The sequence below is a fragment of the Pangasianodon hypophthalmus genome, chromosome 4 (assembly GCF_027358585.1).
Source record: "Pangasianodon hypophthalmus isolate fPanHyp1 chromosome 4, fPanHyp1.pri, whole genome shotgun sequence".
Lineage (NCBI taxonomy): Eukaryota > Metazoa > Chordata > Actinopteri > Siluriformes > Pangasiidae > Pangasianodon > Pangasianodon hypophthalmus.
This window is the reverse complement of record NC_069713.1, coordinates 29,724,703-29,744,452: the sequence shown is the minus strand read 5'-3', so window position 1 is coordinate 29,744,452 and position 19,750 is coordinate 29,724,703. Positions and strand designations below refer to the sequence as shown.

The window sequence follows — 19,750 nt, the reverse complement described above, 5'->3', positions numbered from 1 at the left end:
ACAAGTCTGGCTTTTTAATCACCACAATTATTATTCATTCATTATTAACAACAAACAGCAACAACAAATAAGAATAATAATAATAATAATAATAATAATGATAAGAGTTAGAGGAGCTTACCTGGCATGTAATCTGTAAAATACAGTAACTGAACTAAAGCACCTGAAACTTTTTGTCCCTTCTCCTCCTGTGACGCCAAAGCCTCCTCTTGTGACGTCACAGTCCCCCATCTCTTACAGCTTTACGTTCTAAATCCGTGATGATGATGATGATGATGATGATGTTTTTTTCTCTCCTCTTCATTGAATTAAACAGAATAAACTTAAAGACTTGTTTGGATGTGTTTATTTTTCTCTCTCTAGCTGCAGCAGATGAAGCACATCATCATCATCATCATCATAGGATCATTTCATGCTTCTGTGTCAAGTGCTAATTAATTTCGCTTTAGCTAAAGCTGCATTTACTATTTATTTTAACTCGGCCATATCGGAGGCGGGTCCAGTGTGAATCATTTGGCGCGGGAACCAATAACCTTACTGCTCTGTTGCACCATCAGCCAATCACGTAGCAGCTCCACTTTGTTCTGTGAAGCTCAGTGCTGCTGAAGCGCGAGACGGTTTATTGCTGCCAAGACGCTGTTAACACCAAACTTTATATTAGCTTTCTAATCTTAAAATACAATAAACTCCAATAAAACGGGAGCAAAATCAAATAATTAGCGCGTAAATATTATTTCAGTGTTTTTGTGATATTGTGTAAATAGAACAGAATTTGTTCGTGTCCGCCATTTTGTCTCTCACACTGACCTGATTTAACAACGTAGCAGCTTAGCATGATTAGCATTTTAATATTATTTCATTATTATCATTTTTAGATATAAAAACTGGGCAGGTAAATATCAATAATAAATTATTATTAATAATAAAAAATAATAATAATAATACTAAAATGAGAGTGTCTGTAGTTTAGATTAAACTGTCATGTAATATTTTTTATTATTATTGTTTGCTTTTTTTATCCTTCTATCTCAGTTTGTCTTTTATTTAAATTGTAAACTGTAAAAGTAAAAAAATATTTTGGTTATTGTAATTGTGTCTGGTGCTTATGGTTTTTTAGAAAGCCTGTATGTGCAGCCTCGTTAACATAAACACACACTGACCACTTTATTAGGAACACCTGTACACCTGCTCATTTATGCAGTTATCCAGTCAGCCAATCATGTGGCAGCAGCGGAATCATCAAATCATGCAGACACAGGTCAAGAGCTTCAGGTAATGTTCACATCAAACATCAGAATGTGGAGAATGTGTGATCTCTGTGACTTTAACCGTGGCATGATTGTTGGTGACGGGCTGGTTTGAGTATTTCTATAACTGCTGATCTCCTGGGATTTTCAAACACAACAGTCTGTAGAGTTTACACAGAACGGTGCGAAAAACAAAAACCACTGATTGAGCGACAGTTTTGTAGGTAGAAACTCCTTGTCGATGAGAGAGATCAACGGAGACTGGCCAGACGGGTTTCAGCTGACAGAAAGGCTACAGTCAAAGTCAAGTCAAAGTCAAAGTCAGCTTTATTGTCAATTCTGCCACATGTTCAGCACATACAGAGAATTGAAATTATGTTACTCTCAGACCCTAGGTGCATACAGATAACACACACACAAAAAAAAGGATGTAAAAATACAAATGGAAATGCAAATGGATACATATAAATAGAGTATAAATGTAGACCTACAAGGCACAACACATAGAGTGCAAACAGTGCAAATGTAAAGTGAGTAGTGCAAAGAGCTTATCAGACTGTTAAAGTGACAAAGTAAACTGTCAGAAAAAGGTAGTTTACAGTCCAATGCTGTATGAGGTAGAGCATAGACTAATGCTGCACAGGTGACTGGTGCAGGTCCTGGGGAATGGGGTGGGGGGGGGGTGGGGGGGGGTTCGTGGTGTCAGAGGGTCAAAGTTTGGGAGAGAGTTGAGCTTCCTGACACCCTGGTGGATGAAGCTGTCCTTCAGTCTACTGGTCCTGGCCTGAAGACTCCGCAGTCTTCTCGCTGATGGCAGCAGTCTGAAGAAGCTGTGTGTCGGGTGGGTGGGATCACCCGCAATGCAAAGGGCTTTTCGGGTGAGACGGGTGCTGTAGATGTCTTGGAGGGAGGGGAGAGAGACACCAACAATCTTCTCAGCTGCTCTCACTATGCGTTGGAGGGTGTAGGATCTGAAGTGAACAGGCAAGGAAAGCAAAGAAGCCATAAAGCTAGGAATCCTGCTTCCAGACCCAAGTTAAGTACCACTTGTTTACTGATTGCTGGATTTCAACTGCCCTGTCAACAATCAGCAACTGATAGGACATCCCTGACCAGAGGACGAACCCTCTTAGCCAAGAGGAACCTCTGTCAAACTTGTTGATCTAGATCGCTGGCCAAGACCAGATGGCTCACCCAACACGATGCTAAAACTGATAACTACAGAAAAAGGGGGGGGGGGACTCACCCAAGGACCCCTTTGTTCTCCCCAGGAACACAAAGTTCACCACCCTTCACACATTCCACAGAACCCAGCTTTAACAGACTGCATAAGGCTACTTTACATCTCCTATAAGGACAATGACTTTTAAGATGATGCACCATAGTTTGGAAACTTGTTGCCTCTTTTAATGTCATTCCGTATGTGTGTCATGCTTATAGCCACCAGGTCATTATGATGCTTTTTGATCGTTTAACACGGACCATAGTGTTCGTGTGTGTATCAATAACACCAGGTATGTCATGTTTGGTATGTGTGTGATCACTATTGAATTTCCTAAGGGTTGGTATAATGTAAAGTTGAGTACGATGTATTACATGCATGTTACCAAATTCCTTAACAAAGTTCTAACTTAACCTTATGCAAAGTTTGCAAAGCACATAACTCAGAGACCAGAATGTTAATTAGTGTCAGAGGAGGAGAATACAGTTTACACCCTGCCCCAAGATCCTGCTGATTGGAGCAAACACTTTGGGGTCAGCCCAACTGGAAAGGGTTAAAACCCCCTGACACAAAGGAAACTCTGAGTCTCATCCTATCCATCTTTGAGAGAATCCAACACATCTTTGGAGTCTCATCCACAACACCTCTGCAAGAGTCTCATCCTATCCATCCTTGAGAGAGTCCAAAAACATCTTTGGAGTCTCATCCAACACACCTCTGCAAGAGTCTCATCCAATCCATCTTCCAAGAGTCTTATCCACTACATCTCTGCAAGAGTCTCCATCCACATCTGAAGGAAGTCTCATCAACCAAGAGCTTTAGAAGTTCATCACAAGGAGATCACGCTTGCTCCGAGACTCTGCACCCAGACTGGTTCCTGCAAAGCCTCCAACTCTTGCCTTCGCACCGCTCTGAACCATTCTTCAAAGTTTTGCAACCCGCCTATGAGACTCTGCCGGGTTCGCGCCTCACTCTGTTTATCTTCCTCATTGGTCTTTCGAGACGCTACATAAGGCCAACCAGACCGCCGACCAATCAACATCGCCGGAAACCCCTTCCAAACAACAACGCAACGAGGGAATCCCTGGCAACACAAACGCAAGTATAGTACCTCCAGATTCTCGCTGAACTGGTGCATTTAATACAAGTTTAAAGCCCTTCTAAACGAAGCGAATATTAAATTAACTGATAAGTTGATGGTTCGTTCAGGTCATGGTCTGAGAAACTGCTAGTAACTTGGAATTTCATTCACTCTCTTTTCAAAGCCATTTTCACCCCTGTTTACACGTGTGTGTGTGTGTGTTTGTGTTAGATTAGTTTCTGTGTTGTTAGAATAGTAATAAAGTCTCGTCTGATTTTATAAAGGCCAGTGTCTTGTGTCTCTGTGCTTCAAATTTATTGCCTTAAACTGCCGATCTTGTTACTGTGCTCTCAATATAGTGTTTCACTATATTTAGGATATTATTGCCAGTGGCCATGGAGGTAATATCCCATATACAATTAATAAATACACTCATTTCAACTTATCGCTGGACGAATAGTTGATCAGCTATTAAAATATTAAGTTTACAAATTTCCCCTTTTGAGCTGATCTGCTATTCTCCTACATATTTTGGTGGAGAATACAACAGCTTAACCTAAACAGCTAATTTCCTTACATATTGGTGGAGAATACATCAGCTTAATCTAATTGAGCTAAATTTTCCCTACATAATGGTGGAGAATGCGGGCAGTTTAATCTAAATTGTAAGCACTGACCAAGTCACAGGCGTGTATGTTTTCTGTTGTTGTGGATAATAGATCAGAGACAGAAAAGACGAGTCTGATGTGTTAATGTGTGATGTATGCATTCAGCCAGCTTGCTGTGTGAATAGATGGAAGGTGATAACTCAGTTTGCTCCCCTAGTGTTAACCTGCAGTAAATGTTAAATTAATGCACCCCTGTTAGGATGAAGAAATCTCCTCTCAGTGCAGTGAGGATAGAATTAAGCGTGTTCCTTAATTTCTTCCTAAAAGGCCTCATGTTGTAGCTAGACTGATCCACTGCGTGTTCCAGTGTTATTCAGGTAGCTATCTGACTCCCTGTTCCGAGCGAGGAATATCAGTCACAGTAAACTGCAGTAATTAAAGTGCCCCTGTCAGGACGAAGAAATCTCCTCACAGTACGGTAAAGATAAGAGTTGAGCGTGTTCCTCAATCTCATCTTAAAAGGCCTTGTGTTATAGCTAAGTTGATGCATTGCGTGTTCCAGTGCCATTCAGATAGCTATTTTACTCCCAGGGTTAGCAACTAGAGTAGCGAATTTCTGCTTGTCCTTTTGTGTCTGCTCGCAGAGTTAGTTTTGAACGCTATGTCTCTCAGTGTAACACTATGTCAGTGTCAGAGTGCATCTTGAATGTTAAGTTTTGTTAAGTAAAGTTAGAATAAATTTGTGTAATCAGCAGCGAAGAAACCCTGTTGTATGTGTGTGTCCAGAGAAGCTGGCATGGAAATTTAAGATCCGCCGAGATCGCAATTATTGGATTATTGTAATCGTATTAGTTGCAGTGAACCTGCCTCTTTAAGTTTTATCTCACTTTAACAAACTGAGTTTTAAGTGCCACGCCTTAAAGCGGGCTACAAGTGGTATTTATTTGCAATGCGCTGGAATGCGCTGACCTTTCATATAAAAGTGCTTAAACTGTGTGCCTCAAGCAGTGCGGTAGCGACCTACTGTTTGTGTTGGTTGTCATAGCAACAGTCGAGCCCTAGGAGAATGCTCAGTCTGACGACGCCATCTTGTAAACAAACTCTCAGGTGTAGCTAAGCTAACCCGAAGCAGTAGTGTTTACATTGAAGTCTGTGCTAAAACCATTAGCCTCAAAGGTTAGCGGTTAGCGATTAGCATGTTGTGGCTTGCAGCACTTGAATACAGCTAGTGTTTTGTTATTAAGGGATTAACCCTCATTCTTATTTCTCTCTTTTCGGTTCAATTTACTCTTCTCCTTTATTGCTATTTTCCCCTCAGTCCACTTAGAAGGAAAATACCTACCTACAACTACTTATTGTGTTAAATTTAAATTTAATCAAACTATTAAATTTTACTGAAAACACTGGAGTGTAGACACTTCCCCTTCAAGTTAAAGTCACACAATAATTATTTCACTTTTAAGGCATTTGACACTCTTGTGTCCTTGTTTTACAAGTATCACTTAGATAGGAGACACTACTATCTCTTACTACGAGTTTCAAAGTGAATGAGAGACAACTCTCTTTCACTTTAAGCTCATTTCAAGTATATAATTGTACATCAGCTATAAGCGATTCAGTACTCATAGTTAAGCACAATAGCAGCAGGGTCCATTCGTGGACTTGATCCACTTGTCAACTGAGCCAGTCTCCTTCAATTAATCAGGTTACTCAGGTCATTCCTGTCCTTTCCTGTCTTCTTCTATCTCATCCGTCCCATTTTCTAGACCAAGCCGTGGGAACCATCAACAAACTCTAAAAAAGGAAGAGAGTCCCATGAAACTCATCCCTTATTTATCCTAAATCTGTTCCTTTGATTTAGTCTCTCTTATTGAACAAGAAAAGGTTCCTCTTCCATTGAGAAATTTTGTTGTTTCTTTTCTTTCTCCTTTACTTGTTTATTCTGACTTGTGTTGCAGGAAGAAAGACTCCACCCTGCTAGTCATTCTCCCTCAGTCAGACCAAAAGTCATCAACACACTCCACTAGAGGTGCACAATCACAGTCACTGAAACAACACTTAGCTGTCCACTACACCTAGGCCCCAATACAGGGTAAAGATCTGTGTCAGTCTCGCCAACGCCAGGTTCCCCCCAACAGTGCGTCAACATGCCTCAGATCACAGATCCCATCGCCCACTGGGAAGACTTAGAGGCACGGCTGAGCAGTGCGATGAACCACCTCACACCCAAAGCTTTCGAATTGTTATTATTACTTCTAATAATTGTAATTCTCAGAAGACTCCTGACACACGATCCAAGACAGAGCTACAGCCACCAGGAGCTAGCTAAAATCACCGGCTCCCTAAGCCACATCCTTGTAGACCAACTGAAACTAAGTGACAAGTCCATCACCCACTTACAACAGGAGATGACACATACCCAAAGACGCATAGACAAGCTGGAAGAGAAAGCCCAATACCAACTGAAAAGGTCAGAAGAAAAGGAGCAAGAGGCAAAGAAGGAAATTGCAAAGCTCCAAGAAACCCTGGCAACTACCCAGAATGAAAAGGAGGAAGCGAAGGCTGCCCAGAAGGACCTAGCAGACAAACTCCAATACGCCAAGCAGCTACTGGAGAAAGCCAAGTCTGAGGTCGAAGATAAGAATGCCAAAATCAAGGCCCTGGAAGGCCACCTGGAGAAGTCTAGAGACAAAGTTGAAAGTCTGACCCTGCAGCTTGACCACACCATAGAAGAAGCTGACACAATCAAAGAGGAGCTCAAGCATGCCTACGAGCTACAACCAGAGCCAAGAACGGTGAGACAACTCATCGCATCGCCACTACCCAGCAGAGCAGAGTCCCCCATTTATGGGGTGACACAAGAAACAAGAAGTGAGGGGGCACAACCCAGAGCCTCACCGGCCCTCACAGAAGAATTCATCCCTGCCAACAGAAGAATGGGACCCATCCATGCAGACACCAAAGCGGTACATGGCCTGACCCTAAAAGACCTTGACCGTCTGGCCAGAAACATTAACAAGTTCACCCCAAATGCTGCTGGAGGCTACGACGTACAGGCCTACCTGCAAGATATTGACTTCCACCTGGAAACGAGGCCTCAGGCGACCAACCGAGACAGGCTCTTTCTACTGAGGACAACATCTAGTTCAGAGGTGCGAAGCTTCCTAGATCGACAGCCCGTTCGCACAAAATCTAACTATCAGCTACTCCGCCAGGCACTGATTAAAGAATTTGCAGACCCAGAGTCTGAACATGGACTGTTAGCTGCCCTGGAAACCAAACAGGGTTGGCAGGAGAACCCCCGAGCCTACTACAACCGGCTCCGACGAGCCTATTTTGGGGCCCATAACGAGCCTGACCTGGAAGAGGACATGAACTTCAAAACCCTCTTCATAAGAAACCTGCATCCTGGAGTAAGCCATCACCTAGGTGTCATGGCCTGCCCTCGCACAATGACGGTCCAACAGTTACGGGACTTAACCCAGAAGGCCTATATCAAACAGAAGATGGCCTCAAGAAAAGGTAACAAAACATCTATGGTCTCCATTACCCAAGATCCAACCCTGGCGCTGGAAGACTGGAAAGAATGGAGAGAACCCATAACCTGCAAGAAATGGTACCCCCATGCCAACGCCAAACCAAGAAACACTGTGGTCCAAGAGACTAGAAAAGGGGGGTAGCTGAAACCGACCGACACGGCTCAGACTGCCCATACACTACACCACATTACCATACATTTAATCCAACCACCATAGGAAACATTCACCTGTCTTCTTGATGAGTAGATCATTTAAATCAACTTGCACTAATATAGAAGCTAAACTCACATCATTGTAGGGGAAACCCCATTGTTCATCATCAAAGTTATTTTTTTTTTTTTCTTCCTCTGCGATCACTGTCATTATCGTTCCTTTCTCTTGCTTTCAACTTTTCTTTTAGTAGGCCAAATGACCTAGAGAAAAGAAAGAGACCAAAGCCCAATAATCATAGCATCACAAGTGTCCCCAAAGGTATCCCGTAGATCATCAAATAATTTAATTTCTTGCACCAGTACTTAGCCAGTAATGGAGGTACTATCTTGTTTGTATGTGTTTCTGCTTTGCCTGCCTGTTTTTGTGTTTTCCAGCGCTTGCCGATGACTTTGCCTGAATCATCGCCAAGCGAAAGGGGGGAGATGTAGGATCTGAAGTGAACAGGCAAGGAAAGCAAAGAAGCCATAAAGCTAGGAATCCTGCTTCCAGACCCAAGTTAAGTACCACTTGTTTACTGATTGCTGGATTTCAACTGCCCTGTCAACAATCAGCAACTGATAGGACATCCCTGACCAGAGGACGAACCCTCTTAGCCAAGAGGAACCTCTGTCAAACTTGTTGATCTAGATCGCTGGCCAAGACCAGATGGCTCACCCAACACGATGCTAAAACTGATAACTACAGAAAAGGGGGGGGGGGACTCACCCAAGGACCCCTTTGTTCTCCCCAGGAACACAAAGTTCACCACCCTTCACACATTCCACAGAACCCAGCTTTAACAGACTGCATAAGGCTACTTTACATCTCCTATAAGGACAATGACTTTTAAGATGATGCACCATAGTTTGGAAACTTGTTGCCTCTTTTAATGTCATTCCGTATGTGTGTCATGCTTATAGCCACCAGGTCATTATGATGCTTTTTGATCGTTTAACACGGACCATGTGTGTATCAATAACACCAGGTATGTCATGTTTGGTATGTGTGTGATCACTATTGAATTTCCTAAGGGTTGGTATAATGTAAAGTTGAGTACGATGTATTACATGCATGTTACCAAATTCCTTAACAAAGTTCTAACTTAACCTTATGCAAAGTTTGCAAAGCACATAACTCAGAGACCAGAATGTTAATTAGTGTCAGAGGAGGAGAATACAGTTTACACCCTGCCCCAAGATCCTGCTGATTGGAGCAAACACTTTGGGGTCAGCCCAACTGGAAAGGGTTAAAACCCCCTGACACAAAGGAAACTCTGAGTCTCATCCTATCCATCTTTGAGAGAATCCAACACATCTTTGGAGTCTCATCCACAACACCTCTGCAAGAGTCTCATCCTATCCATCCTTGAGAGAGTCCAAAAACATCTTTGGAGTCTCATCCAACACACCTCTGCAAGAGTCTCATCCAATCCATCTTCCAAGAGTCTTATCCACTACATCTCTGCAAGAGTCTCCATCCACATCTGAAGGAAGTCTCATCAACCAAGAGCTTTAGAAGTTCATCACAAGGAGATCACGCTTGCTCCGAGACTCTGCACCCAGACTGGTTCCTGCAAAGCCTCCAACTCTTGCCTTCGCACCGCTCTGAACCATTCTTCAAAGTTTTGCAACCCGCCTATGAGACTCTGCCGGGTTCGCGCCTCACTCTGTTTATCTTCCTCATTGGTCTTTCGAGACGCTACATAAGGCCAACCAGACCGCCGACCAATCAACATCGCCGGAAACCCCTTCCAAACAACAACGCAACGAGGGAATCCCTGGCAACACAAACGCAAGTATAGTACCTCCAGATTCTCGCTGAACTGGTGCATTTAATACAAGTTTAAAGCCCTTCTAAACGAAGCGAATATTAAATTAACTGATAAGTTGATGGTTCGTTCAGGTCATGGTCTGAGAAACTGCTAGTAACTTGGAATTTCATTCACTCTCTTTTCAAAGCCATTTTCACCCCTGTTTACACGTGTGTGTGTGTGTGTTTGTGTTAGATTAGTTTCTGTGTTGTTAGAATAGTAATAAAGTCTCGTCTGATTTTATAAAGGCCAGTGTCTTGTGTCTCTGTGCTTCAAATTTATTGCCTTAAACTGCCGATCTTGTTACTGTGCTCTCAATATAGTGTTTCACTATATTTAGGATATTATTGCCGGTGGCCATGGAGGTAATATCCCATATACAATTAATAAATACACTCATTTCAACTTATCGCTGGACGAATAGTTGATCAGCTATTAAAATATTAAGTTTACAAATTTCCCCTTTTGAGCTGATTTGCTATTCTCCTACATATTTTGGTGGAGAATACAACAGCTTAACCTAAACAGCTAATTTCCTTACATATTGGTGGAGAATACATCAGCTTAATCTAATTGAGCTAAATTTTCCCTACAAGGGTCTTTCGGCAGGATGCGTTGCAGGCGCCATACCACACAGTGATGCAGCTCGTCAGAATGCTCTCGATGGTGCCTCTGTAGAAGGTGCACATGATGGGGGCCGGGGCTCTGGCTCGCTTCAGTTTGCGCAGGAAGTAGAGACGCTGCTGTGATTTCTTGACCGGTGATGCAGTGTTGTCAGCCCAGGAGAGGTTTTCTGTGATGTGCACACCCAGGAACTTAGTGCTGCTCACTCTTTCCACAGTCACACCATTGATAGTCAGAGGAGCACGCTGACTGTGCGCTCTCCTGAAGTCCACAACAATCTCCTTTGTCTTCTCCACATTCAGAGAGAGATTGTTGTCTTTACACCACCCGGCCAGGCGGCTCACCTCGCTCCTGTAGCCTGTCTCATTTTTGTTTCTAATGAGACCCACCACAGTCGTGTCATCCGCAAACTTAATGAAGAGATTGGAGCTGTGTGATGGTGTGCAGTCATGGGTCAGCAGACTGAAGAGAAGGGGGCTCAGCACACATCCTTGAGAGGCCCGTGTTCAATGTGATGGTGCTGGATGTGTTGCCGCCGACCCGTACTGCTTGAGGTCTCCCAGTCAGGAAGTCCAACAGCCAGTTGCACAGCGAGGTGTTGAGTCCCAGCTGGACCAATTTGTGAATCAGCTGTTGAGGGATGATAGTGTTGAATGCTGAACTGAAATCTATGAACAGCATTCTAACGTATGAGTCTTTTTTGTCCAGATGTGTGAGGGCTGAGTGGAGAGCAGTGGCGATGGCGTCATCGGTTGGACCGATATGCAAACTGAAAGGGGTCAAGGGACGGGGGGGGGTTAAAGACTTGATGTGGTGCATGACTAGTCGTTCAAAGCACTTCATTAGGATAGGAGTAAGTGCAACCGGACGGTAGTCATTGAAGCAGGAGGGTAACGACTTCTTCGGGACTGGAATGATGGTGGTGGCTTTCAAGCATGTGGGAACAACAGCCTGACTAAGTGAGATGTTAAATATGTCTGTGAAGACATCAGTGAGTTCTACTGCACAGTCTCTCAGTACACGACCAGGTATGTTGTCAGGACCCGGAGGTTTGCGTGCGTTGATCCTGCTGAGGGATCTCCTCACGCTGTGCGTGGACAATGTCATCACCTGGTCGCCAGGAGGAGGTGGAGTCTTCTGTGCGGTGGTGCTGTTTTGTGCCTCAAAGTGAGCAAAGAAGGCGTTCAGCTCGTTCAGCAGGGAGATGGTGCTGTCACAGGTCTGTGGCGGGGGCTTGTAGTCCGTAATGGTCTGTATCCCTCGCCACAGGCTTGGAGTGTCTCTGCTGTCGCTAAAACGATGAACTATCCTCCTGGAGTACTGTCTCTTAGCCTCTCTGATGCCTCGCGACAGGTTGGCCCTAGCTGTCCTCAGTCCCTCCTCATCTCCAGATCTGAAGGCAGCGTTACGAGCCTTCAGGAGTCTGTAGACTTTGCCTGTCAGCCACGGCTTCTGATTGGCCCGAACAGCGATGGTCTTGGTGACCGTTTCATCTTCAATACACTTGGTGATGTAGGCAGTGACAGTCTCTCTGTACTCCTGGAGGTCAGTGGTGTTGTTGTATGTGGCAGCTTGCTTAAACATATTCCAGTCTGTGGTGCTGAAACAGTCTTGAAGAGCCTCTGAAGACCCCTCTGGCCACACCAGTATTTGTTTGCGAACTGGTTTGGCAACTTTAACAAGCGGTCTGTATGCAGGCATTAGCAGGACAGTGATGTGGTCTGAGGGACCAAGGTGGGGGAGGGGAAGAGCCTTGTAAGCTCCACTCTGGGTGGTGTAAACAAAGTCCAGTATGTTGTTTCCCCTAGTTGGAAAGTCTATGTGTTGATATATTTTAGGAAACACACTCTTTAGGTCTGCATGGTTGAAATCCCCAGCCAAGATGAGAAATGCATCAGGGTGGGCTGTCTGCTGCTCATTGATGTGCTGGTATAGGTCATTCAGTGCCTCACTCCTGTTGTTGTTACTGGAGCTGGGAGGGATGTATACAGCAACGAGCAGTATGGCTGTATATTCCCTCGGTAGATAGAACGGGCGGGACTTAATAATCATGAACTCCGCCAGGGGTGAACAGTGTCTGCAGACCACAACAGCGTCACGGCACCAAGCATCATTGATGTAAGCACAAAGCCCGCCGCCGCGGGACTTACCTCCCTCGACGAGAACTCTGTCTGCACGATAGCATGTTAGCTGGTCGAGCTGAATGGCAGAGTCCGAGACACTGTTGCTGAGCCATATTTCCGTGAATACAAAACCACAACAGTCTCTTACAATCCTCTGAGTGGAGCGCAGTAAACGGATGTAGTCCAGTTTATTTTCCAAAGAGCGTACGTTGGCCAGTACGATGGTGGGGATCGCTGGCTTGTGTGGGTTAGCCGCTAGCCTAGCCCGGATACCTCCGCGCTTACCCCTCTTCTGCTTCCTCTCACGCCGCTTGTGGCGCATCCACTGTGGGCGAGATACAGGAGTGGGGGTCGGTGATGGAATAGACCTCCGGAGCAGACCGAGGACACGCAGCTCTTCGGCGTGCGCAGAGTTTAACTCTAAAAATGAGGTTCTACCGACGTCGAGCAGAAACTCACGACTGTATACACGCTTAAAGACAGACAGATGTGACGAATACTTACAATAACACTGCGACTTACAAGATAAATAACACGAAAACACCGTACTGTCGGGAGAGAGAGAAGCCGCAGCGTGTGCACGCGCCGCCATCTTGAGAATAATACAGTAACGCACATAACCACTCTGTACAACTGTGATGAGCAGAAAAGCATCTCAGAACGCACAACACGTCGAAACCTTGAGGCAGATGGTCTACAACAGCAGAAGATCACGTAGGGTTCCTCTTCTGTCAGCCAAGAACAGAAAGCTGAGGCTGCAGTGTGCACAGGCTCACCAAAACTGGACAGATGAAGAAGACTGGAGAAACGCAGCCTGGTCTGATGAATCTGGATTTCTGCTGAGGCTCACAGATGGTAGGGTCACAATTTGGCACCAGCAGCATGAATCCATGGACGCAACCTGCCTTCAACAGTCCAGGCTGGTGGAGGTGGTGTAATGGTGTGTGGAATGTTTTCTTGCCACACTTTGAGCCCGTTAATACCAATCCATCATTGCTTGAATGCCACAGCCTATTTGAGTATTGTTGCTGACCATGTGCATCCCTTCATGGCCACAATTTACCATTTTCTAATGGCTTATTATTCCAGTATGATAATGCACCATGTCACAAAGCAAAAGTCGTCTCAAACTGGTTTCATGAACATGACAGCGACTTCAGTGTTCTTCTCCAGTGGCCTTCCTAGCCACCGGGTCTGAATCCAATAGACTTACTGGATTGAAAGTGCACCAGAAAAATCTGTGCGATCATCTCAACATGGACCAGAATCTCAAAGGAACATCTCCAAAATCTTGTGGAATCCATGCTATGAAGAATTGAGGCTGTTTGGAGAGCAAAGGGACTGAGAGCCCTACCCAGTGTTAGTGTAGTGTTCCTAATAAAGTTCTCACTGAGTGTACACCATAAGGGAACAGCTGTTGTGGCTCATGATGTCATCTGTATACTTTTGCATATGTAAATTTATAAATGATAAAACCGCAGTGCTGACAGGAGTGCTGTAAGATCTGTCGGTCTGGAGATCAGCTAATTAACGTCTTCAGCTCCTCTTTTATTGGCAAATGTAAGCAAATCAGTGAGGCTGCGTAACCTCCCCTGATTTGCGATTGTGTTTAGGAAAGAGAGGAGAAGAGAAGTGTGTGGAAAGTTATTGTCAGGATTGTGAGTTCTGTGTGCAGGTATGCTGGATATGAGGGTCAGTCCAGTCAGAGCTACAGCCAGCCGGGTTACAGAGGATACGGCCCGGGTTCGGAGTCGGACAGCAGCCCGGACCTTACGGTCAGGGATACAGCTCCAGCTACAGCTCGGGTACACCTAACCACACACTGTCTAATTATTTACATCCTCATATCACTCTGATCCTCTTTATTAAATCAGCCCACGGCTGGATATTTATATTTTTATATTAAAAGGCGTGTTTCCATATTACTGCTGTTAGCTACAGATTCTGGATTGTAAGATACACGTCAGTAACGTATTCATGGTTCATGTTGTGCCCTTTCTAGTTTTCGAACGTAGTTGTCGATGAGGTGACAGTGAGAGGGCGATGTCACAGGAAAATGTCCCTGAGGAAAAATGAGGAGGCTCATCACCTTCAGGTTTCTCAGATTCTAAACATTCTGATTAGACAGTTAAGTTTTCTTTTTGTTGTGTTGTGTTGTGTGTTGTAGATAGAATGAAATGTAAAAAATGTTGTGCAGCAAAAACACTCATTGTCATGTCTCAGTGATCAGGTTACACTCGATTCTCAAGAGTTTCCCGTGGTACTGAAGTGCATGTCATGTTCCTTCTCGGCTGGGAAAGCACTACACAATCAGATAGTGGCATTTCTGTTTCAAACTTCTCACTACAGTACCGTGGGCTTCAGGACGGGGCCATTGCCTCTGTCATGCACCAGCTCACTGCAGACCTGGGACACAGGTCACATATTAATATTTCTTACACTTGATGTTGGACTAGCAGTTTGAAATGACTTTTGTCGATTAATTGTTCTTCATCATCATTATTATATTACAGGGAATTGCACCAGAGGCTATAAAGGACATGGCGGTGTGTAACCCAGTGGCAAAGACAAGGAATAGTGTCAGGACTGGTGTGAAGAGCACACTGTACAGAGCATGTGGTGGTGAGTCTGAATGTGCCCTTACCTGTGCAAACATTTTAATACATTTCTAACAGAACAGTGATTAGTATTTAATATTTTTTATTGAGGCTTTCAGTTGATATTATTATTTTTGGAGATATTATTATGATGAATTGTTAATATCAGGGTTTGGGGCAGCTTAACATTCACTTTTAATATACAACCCCATTTCCAAAAAAGTTGGGACGCTTTGTAAAATGCGAATAAAAACAGAATGCAAAGATTTACAAATTTGGAATTTAATGCCAGCAACATGTCGTTATCAGCGTTCAGTTCAATAGCCACCTTCTCTGATGGTATGGGGATGCATTAATGCATATGGCATGGGCAGCTTGCACATCTGGAAAGGCACCATCAATGTTGAGAGATACAGGTTTTAGAGCAACATATGCTTCCATCCAGACGACGACATCTTTTTCAGGGAAGGCCTTGCATATTTCAGCCAAACCACATACCGCATGTCCTACAACAGCATGGCTTCATAGCAGAAGAATCTGGGTGCTGAACTGGTCTTCCTGCAGTCCAGAACTTTCACCAAATGACGCATCATGAACCGAAAAATACGGCAAAGTGGACCCTGGATAGTTGAGCAGCTGGAATCCTATATCAGGCAAGAATGGGACAACATTCCACTCGAAAAACTCCAGCAACTCATCTCCTCACTTCCAAAATGTATACAAGCTGTTATTAAAAGAAAAGGAGATGCTACACAGTGGTAAACATGGCATGTTGCTCGCATTAAATTCCAAATGAGCTAATATTTTTCATAAAATAGTAAAATGTCTCACTTTAAACATTTCATATGTTGTCTATGCTCTGTTACGAATAAAATGTGGGTTTATTTGATTTGTAAATCTTTGCATTCTGTTTTTATTCGCATTTTACAAAGCGTCCCAACTTTTTTGGAAATGGGGTTGTACATGTACAGGGAGGTGATAAGTGTGGTTGTCTGCTGGAATGTGAAAGGTGTGATGTTATAATGAAATCTAAATTAAATCTGACAGATCTCACTTTTATGTCAGGGCCTCTTCCAGTTCCTCACGTCATGGCCAGCGGGGAGAAACTGAAAGACGAACTTCCACAACTGGGGATATGCAAATTGCTGCATGGACATGAGGACCTTAATTTGGTGGACTCTACATTTGGCCCTGTGCCTTTTGGGTCTGTGCTCGCTTACCAGTGCCTTCCTGAAATACGTAGAGACATATGTAGAGACATTATTGAACACCCTGGTGACATTATTGAACACCCTGAGTTTCCTCAGTTGCCTGTTGACAGATACAGATTTAAATTTCCTATAGATTTTGAGCCCAGCTATAAGCAACAGTGCCACTTGGAGAGCCTAAAGGTGTCATGAAAGATCTCCGCTGCTATTGAGGCAGAAACCCGACTGCAGTCAAAATGCCAGCTGTGGACCCAGGTACGCAAACCCCGACTTACGTCACGTCACAGGTTTCCTTACTGTATCTTGTGATTTCATGTGCAGCAAACTCCCCGTTAAATGACCTGCTTTCACATGCAAGCGTTAGATGCCTGGAAACTTGTGTTTAAACATAATTTTTCTCCCCGCAGCTGTTCAATCTGAAACAGTCAATATATTCTACATAGAAACAAGTCCATATTTAAGAAAAGGCGGCTGGATAAAGGTATTATATTTATGAAGGATGTGTTGAAGGGTGACTTGTCTCGGCATAAGTACCAAGCGCATGAAGATCGGCCGCACCACACGCACCGAGGACAAGATCCTGTCCGTCGAGATCAAGCGCGGCTGGAAGGAGGGCACCAAGATCACGTTCCCACGGGAGGGCAACGAGGGGGGGGGTTAATAAAGGTTTACAGATGTTGAGCGTCAAGTTAATAGATGTTTGTTATGTCCAGATGTTGAGTGTAATGTTAAATGTTTACAGATGTTCAGGGTCATTGATAATAGATGATTACAGATGTTGAAAATCATGTTAAGAGATGTTCAGTGTTATGTTAATAGATGTTTACAGATGTTGAGGATCAGGTTAGTGGATGTTTACAGATGTTGAGGGCGGATGATGTTAAAAGATGTTTATAGATGGCGTTTATAAATTTCAGGGTCTAATAGCAGATGTGTACAGATGTTCAGGGTCCTGTTAATGCGTGTTTATCTGTTTATGGATGTTGAGGGTCATATTAACAGATGTTTTCAGATGTGGAGGATTGTATTAACACATATTTACATATCTGATTACAGATGTTGAGAGTTTAGGAATGTTTACAGATTCACGGTGGGGTCACGGTGTTAAATTTTTACAGATGTCCAGTGTCATGTTAACAGCTGTTGAGAGTCATATTTCTGCTTTCAGATGTTGAGGGTTGTATTAACAGATGTTTACCCATGTTGAAGTTTATGATTGCGTTTTTCAGCTGTTTACTGATCGGTTCAGATATTGAGGATTATGTTAGCAGATGTTTATGTATGTGTGCAGATGTAAATTGATGTTTTGAGGTACAGTTAAAGTTGTTGAGTTGTTGATTATGTGCATTTAGAAATGTTAACAGATGTTTACAGAAGCTGAGGATAGTGACAGATCATCCTATTATGTTGAGAGTCGTTTAAACAGATATTTACAGATGTTGACAGTTTTGGTGAAAAGGCCAATTCTACACAGTAGGAGTCACCTCATTATCCTGCACCTCAGCACACAATAAATATCATCCTTCATCGATCTACAGTATTAAATATAATCACCGATATATAGTAAGTAAGGAATAAAACACTTGGGGATGTGTTCTGACAGGAAAATAATCAACAACGGGGTGGTGTGATGCGGCCTGACACAAAGCAGAGTTACTGTTATGACTCTGATGATGATTATTTTCATATAACAGCACATAAGATAGAAGTTTATTCATCCCGAGGGAAATTCTTGTGCTAGAGGTTGCTCAAACAGATATATCACAACAATGTAGGAATAAAAGACAATATAGTAATAAATGAAGTAGTAAAAATAACCACATTGCGTAATGGAATAGCAACCAAAAAAAGGGGGGGGGGGGCGGGGGGGGGGGGTACTTCAGTAAAAAAAATAAGTAAGTACACAAAAAAATAAGTGGAGAAGTGGAAAAGTAGAGTTAAAGGTAGAAAGTTACATTACACACGATATTGCACTTAATATTGCACATGGTATTGCACATTGAAATGGTAGAATAGCAGAAAAATGATAATGCCCACGGTATTGCACATTATTATTCACAGATGTTTGGTGAGTGATATTGAAAAGTAATAAATAGTAACAATAGTGATATTGCACAATAATGGTATTGCACATGATAGCGATACTATTATTCTCAGTGTCCGATGTTACAGCTACAGGCCAGCGGCTCTGACATCCCACCTGATGAAGACTCTGGAGAGGCTGGTCCTTGTGCGTCTCCGTCTTCTGGTGAGCTCATCAATGGACCCACTCCAGTTTGCATGCCAGCCTGTCATTGGGGTGGATGATGCAGTCATCTTCCTCCTGCCCTCTCTCACCTGGACAAGCCTGGGAGCACTGTGAGAATCATGTTTTTTGATTTTTCCAGTCCTTTCAACGCTATACAGCCTGTACTTCTGAAAGACAAGCTGGAACACACAGGGGTGGACCTGCACCTTGCATCCTGAATCCTGGACTACCTTACCAACCGTCCACAGCATGTGAGGGCTCAGAACTGTGTGTCTGACATGGTAGTCTGCAGTACGGGGGCCCTGCAGGGAACGGTCCTGGCTCCATTCCTCTTCACACTCTATACTGCAGACTTCAGATACAACACAGCAGGCTGTCACCTGCAGAAGTTCTCTGTTGATTCTGCAATCGTTGGCCTCATCACTGGGGAGGATGATGCAGAGTACAGGGAACTGATCCAGGACGTTGTAGTCTGGTGCCAGCGGAACTGCCTCCAGATCAATGGCAGCAAGACCAAAGAGCTGGTGGTGGATTTTCGCAGACACAGACACTTACCCCCGACACCGGTGAACATCCAGGGAATGGACATTGAGATAGTGGACTCATATAAGCACCTCGGTGTTCACCTCTACAATAAAATGGACTGGACGGATAACTCCACTGCACTCTACAACAAAGCACAGAGCAGATTGTACCTGCTGAGGACACTTAGGTCTTTTGGAGTGCAGGGAGCACTTCTTAAGACTTTTTTTTTTTGACTCTGTGGTGGCATCTGCTATCTTTTATGGGGTTGTCTGTTGGGGTAGTGGCATCTCTGCTGCAGACAGGGAGAGACTGGATAAAATCATAAAGAGGGCCAGCTCTGTCATGGGATGCACTCTTGACCCAGTGCAGGTGGTGGGAGAAAGGAGGATGATGGCCAAGCTATCACGAATGCTGGAGAACGACTCCCACCCCATGCATGAGACTCTGGTGGCACTGGGCAGCTCCTTTAGTGACAGGCTGCTCCACCCCAAGTGTGTGAAGGAGCGGTATCGCAGGTCCTTCCTCCCTGCTGCTGTGAGACTGTACAACCAGCACTGCTCCCAGCAGACCCCACCACTTAACTAGACAATAAATGTCTGGTACTAACTGGAAAGTAAATCTTTGGTAACCGCCCATCTCATGGGAACAGTGCAATAATGCAGTGTCACTTTAATACTGTTGTGTGTTTGTGTTTTTGTGCATTCTCTTTTGTATTTTTTATATTTA

The 19,750-nt window shown here is 43.9% G+C and overlaps 1 protein-coding gene and 1 long non-coding RNA gene across 2 annotated transcripts; both read left to right on the top strand.

Annotated features, from left to right (window-relative positions):
* Window positions 1-6,305: 6,305 nt before the first annotated feature.
* On the top strand, window positions 6,306-7,870 carry LOC113541403 (CAP-Gly domain-containing linker protein 1-like). The gene is made up of 2 exons (XM_053233673.1): window positions 6,306-6,933; window positions 7,012-7,870. Exons 1-2 carry the CDS (start codon window positions 6,306-6,308, stop codon window positions 7,836-7,838), a joined length of 1,455 nt encoding a protein of 484 aa, XP_053089648.1. The 3' UTR covers window positions 7,839-7,870.
* Window positions 7,871-14,452: 6,582 nt separating this feature from the next.
* LOC128318205 (uncharacterized) lies at window positions 14,453-17,234 on the top strand. The gene is made up of 5 exons (XR_008301675.1): window positions 14,453-14,541; window positions 14,670-14,863; window positions 14,960-15,068; window positions 16,109-16,506; window positions 16,659-17,234. It is a non-coding gene; the product is annotated as an uncharacterized LOC128318205 (long non-coding RNA).
* Window positions 17,235-19,750: the final 2,516 nt, after the last annotated feature.

What these genes read in the sequence shown, in the direction of transcription:
- LOC113541403 (XM_053233673.1), top strand. Translation starts at nt 6,306, where the DNA reads ATGCCTCAGATCACAGATCCCATCGCCCACTGGGAAGACTTAGAGGCA. An exon ending in GCTCAAGCATGCCTACGAGC is followed by an intron (nt 6,934 to 7,011) that starts TACAACCAGAGC and finishes CCATTTATGGGG; the next exon opens with TGACACAAGAAACAAGAAGT.